Here is a 4,086-nt window from a genome sequence, read left to right as displayed (position 1 = left end):
GGGGATAGTTCCATAAGTCAACACAACGCTCCGGCCTCCTCCCCGACCCTTTCAATTTTTTCGCCACACACACACACACACACAGACAAGCAAATTCATCGCTCCCACGCATGATACAACCCAACTTCATTTCGGCAGAGGCCAGCTTTGCGCAACTTCGAAACAGGGGTGGCTCAAAGCTGACGCAAGAGGCTTTACAGTACGGGATGACGCTTCGCAGCTATTACGCGCGCAGATCGTCGATGCATGGAGCAGTGCTCCTCCAACAGATCATCCGCACGCTGCATGCTGGATCTTTGGAGCTTCTTGTGACCTTCGGAATCCTTGAAGAAGGGAGTGCTGAATAGTGGCTCGTTCGGGAGGCAGATGATGTGGTACAGCAATGAACAAAGAGACAGAGGGTGCGAGTCTCGAGAGACAAGAGAGAGAGTGTGTGTGAGGTAGCCGAGGACCAAATTCGTGATGAGGAGCTGAGCGCGTGCGATGTGTGACGTGAGGGGGTCGATATAGCCTGGAGCAGATCATTCTAATGTTGGGACGTGTCAACGCTTATCAGCGCTTGGACACAGATGATAGAGACACCCATGGCCCGAGCTGAACAAAATCTTGGTTCCTTATGCTTGGTATGCTTGGTGACCTGATCTAGCTCAAGTCAGCTTGCTGAACAGTCTGGCGAGAAAGAGGGCCAAGAGCAAGCTGATTGCCATATTCGTGTAGCTGGAAAAGAAGCCCAAAGGTCGTGCGCGTGCTGGATCCTCCGCTGCTTTCGCTGTTCCATTTGTAGCAACTCCAGTTTCCTTCATGTCCTTTGCGCCTGGCACCGGCACCGCCGATTTCTTCGAAGAGGAACCTTTGGTTTGCCCATTCACTGCCGGAGAAAAGTGAGGCATGCAAAGCGGGTCAGCTTGCCGTCGCCAGGCGAAGTTTCGTGGATCATTTCGTAACCCTTCCTGAGCGCACCTGATCGCACCTTCGAGCTATCCTTTCCCTTTGCCTCTGACTCCGACGCCTGCGCAACGCTCGGATCAATGGCCAATTTTCCTCCCATCGCTTGGCCCATGTTGGGCAGATCCGTGACCGCCTCTTTCGAATACTCTGGAAAGACGGCGCAAAACTTCTTCTCTTGAGTGTTCCACTTGTGCGATAGGCTGGCGAACTTTGCGCGATCGGACGAGGTGGCCGTCATCTGGAAGATTAGCGTGATGCGTTGAACATTAGGGGCATGAACGTTAGGAGGATGGAGCAAATTTCACGGATGAGGCCAAGCTTCAGCACTCACGCTTCCTGTAGTGGTCGCCTCGCTCGGAGACTCGGACACCATGAAGGAAAGGAGACCAGTCAAGCTGCGTCGCGCGCGCGCGCAACATCCGTCTAGTGATCAGCCACGTGAAGATGGAGCAGCAGGCCCCACGATGGCTCGAAGACTCACATGGTGGAAACGCTCCAAGCGGGATTCCAAGATCCAGGATGAAAGTCGCTCATGCTCATGCAGCTAGACGACCAAATAGAAGGGGACGAGCCGTTACAGCATGCAATAGTCAGCGACTGCTGTCATTCGCAAGCCGAGACTGACCATCGAAGACGTCTTTGCTTCGCCAACATCCGGCTGCTCCACCGTGCGACTCTAGGCACTCGCACCCGGCTCCATTCAGTAGCTGGCAATCTTGAAGCAGCACTCACATTTTAGTGTCTGAAAAGAGCAGCAATCTTGGTCAGCCAGCGCCCACTCGACCACCAAGTCTCGACGACTTCCCACGCTACAAGCTCACTGATCTGGAAACGACCCGAAGGAGTGTACATTTTAATTCCGGGCGGCTTGAAGGGGTAGTCAGCGGCTACATGGGGTGCATCGCCAGGGGCGTCAGCGTGGCTGTGGCTGCGGGAAAAGGGGGGAGCAAGTTGTCGCGCTCACGGAAGAGGAGGACGCCCCAGTATTCGCCGCCTGCGTAAGGACAGTCAGGTGGACCACGCAGAATGTAGTGCCTGTTCATACAAGTCGAGAAGGGCGAATGGCGACATTCAGCACGAAGGATCCGATGCTTGCATGCTCACTGAGTGGTTGCGAGTCGCGATCTCCTCCAGCTAGCCACTCCCACTCCATCCCTCAAGACCGCAACAACGCAAGGGCCAGCTCCTTTGCACCGCGTTTTCCCCGGTTGAGAGCGAAGGCGCAGCTCACCATTCTAGAATGTTATCCTCCTTCGGCCGAGCATAACAAAAAGGAGGAGGATCCTTGTTGATCATCTGCGACTCCTTTGCCAGCTGAGACGTCGTGCAGCGAGTCAGACCAGATGATGACGATGATGATTGTGATGCTCGCAGCACAGTCAGTATTGATGAATGTGGTCGCTAGAGAGAGGGATGAGGTGACCTACTTACGCGCTTGTTGCTTGCGTGCGACATCTTTCGATTGATGTCTGCCGAGCTCCAGTAGCTGTCAGACCACCGAGCAGGCCGTGGTTGGGTGTGGGCGTGGGCGTGGGCGTGGGCGTGGGTGCGAGTATGCTTGACAAAATGAGCAAGACTCGAGTCAGAGTGTGCGGTTGGTGTTTGTAACAATTGCAGTCGAGTGCTATGATCACAATCACGAAGCCCGATCGCGAATTTCTGAATGAATGCGCGATGCAGAGTCACGAGTGAGTCGGGTCGTGAGTGTGAGTGTGAGTGCAACTCCATCCACCGATGCGAGATCGATCTTGCACAGCAGCAGCAGCAGCAGCAGCAGCAGCGGCTGGCTTGTATGCACACACCCTCACCCGTACCGCCCACATGATTTGTATCCTTTTGGCGCGTCGGTCGCAGCTCTGCACGAGCCATCATCGTCTCGTACGAGAGGTGCTCTTGCGTATTTGGCGCAAGCCCGAGTCTTTTGCGCGCCGGCCATGCGTGCATGCCTTGCTTGCTCACCCCACGCACCACGCACCTCGCACCTAGCACCTCGCCCCTCGCGAGCATGGACTCTGGACTGACACTCACGACTGCCATCTTTCACATTCACCATTCATCATCAACGCTCTCCTGTCACCGTCGCGTCGGATCGACTCTCAAGTTTCGGCGCTCTCGCAGCACCTCACCATGGCAATGTTAGCGCCCGCCTTGCGCTGGCCAGACATTCTACCGAGCGCCTGGCAAGCATCGATGCAAGGCCAACTGGATGCCATTCTTCCTTCTTCCGGTCCCCTATCCAACCTCACGCCCTCTTTCCTCGTATCGCTATTCGTCAGTCTAGTCACCCTCTCCCTTTTGCTCTCTCTTCGATCTCGCTCTTCTCTGCATCCCCATGCTCATGCTGCCAGTGTCGCCTCCGGCTCTCAAAGGAGCAGCAGACGAAAGGTTGTAGGGGATGCGACGGTGCTCTTGACGGGACCTTCGAACAGCGGCAAGACTTCCCTCGCATTGTCCCTCTCATTGCCGCGCGCTTCCTCCAGCAGCAGCAGCAGCAGCAGCATCGTGCCCAAGACGCACACATCCCAAGTCATCTCTCGTCTCCTCTCCCGAACCACTTCTTCCTCTTCTCGCTCCTTCACGCTTGTGGACGTGCCAGGGGACAATAGGCTGCTTCATCTGCGCGACAAGCAGCTCAATTCAGTCTCTTCATCCAGCAACAATGCGCAAAAGATCGACGCCATTGTTTTCTGCGTCGATTCAGCCAGTGGAAATCTCAATGCGGCGGGCAGAAGGGAATCCATAGGCATTGCGCACGCTGCAGAGTGAGTCCTCTCTCTCTCTCTCTCTCTCTCTCTCTCTATGTGTGTGTCCCCGTTCCTCCGCTTCTGCTTTTCCCCCGACATCACAACCACGCAACCAAGTCAAATTCCACCCGTCGCCATTCGCTCTCGTAGCGATGCAAGTGCACGAGGTGTGCCGTAGATGTTGCGCACATCAAATGCCGGGCAAGAGTACGACGCGTCTCGCGCGTACTCCTGCTCCCATGCTCACCCTCGCCCGTCAAAAAGGCGCGGGTTTCTCTCCTCGGAGGGACCTTATGGGAGCGTATCGGGCGATTTCTTGCGCATCATTTTTGCGCATCGTTGCGTACAGATTGCAGGTAGTCGTCCTACATCTTCCTACCGGAAAGGCGCGGGG

General features: G+C 55.7%; 2 protein-coding genes across 2 annotated transcripts; one reads left to right on the top strand and one right to left on the bottom strand.

Moving 5' to 3' along the window:
• Positions 1 to 647: 647 nt before the first annotated feature.
• Positions 648 to 2,403, bottom strand: IE81DRAFT_350865 (UBC-like protein; the record flags this gene model as incomplete). The annotated part of the gene is made up of 9 exons (XM_025516613.1): positions 648 to 868; positions 961 to 1,186; positions 1,280 to 1,343; positions 1,430 to 1,492; positions 1,681 to 1,690; positions 1,770 to 1,835; positions 1,913 to 1,983; positions 2,180 to 2,262; positions 2,380 to 2,403. The coding sequence occupies 9 exons, from the start codon at positions 2,401 to 2,403 to the stop codon at positions 648 to 650; spliced, it is 828 nt and encodes a 275-aa protein (XP_025365812.1).
• Positions 2,404 to 2,908: 505 nt separating this feature from the next.
• On the top strand, positions 2,909 to 4,086 carry IE81DRAFT_101166 (hypothetical protein). Its single transcript, XM_025510010.1, has one exon. The coding sequence runs from the start codon at positions 3,076 to 3,078 to the stop codon at positions 3,712 to 3,714; it is 639 nt and encodes a 212-aa protein (XP_025365811.1). The 5' UTR covers positions 2,909 to 3,075; the 3' UTR covers positions 3,715 to 4,086.

This window comes from Ceraceosorus guamensis (genome assembly GCF_003144195.1).
Source record: "Ceraceosorus guamensis strain MCA 4658 unplaced genomic scaffold IE81scaffold_229, whole genome shotgun sequence".
NCBI lineage: Eukaryota > Fungi > Basidiomycota > Exobasidiomycetes > Ceraceosorales > Ceraceosoraceae > Ceraceosorus > Ceraceosorus guamensis.
Note: the sequence above shows the minus strand (reverse complement) of the source record. Positions and strands in the feature narration are given on the sequence as shown.

Coding starts and splice junctions, on each gene's coding strand:
- IE81DRAFT_101166 (XM_025510010.1), top strand. CDS start 3,076: ATGGCAATGTTAGCGCCCGCCTTGCGCTGGCCAGACATTCTACCGAGC.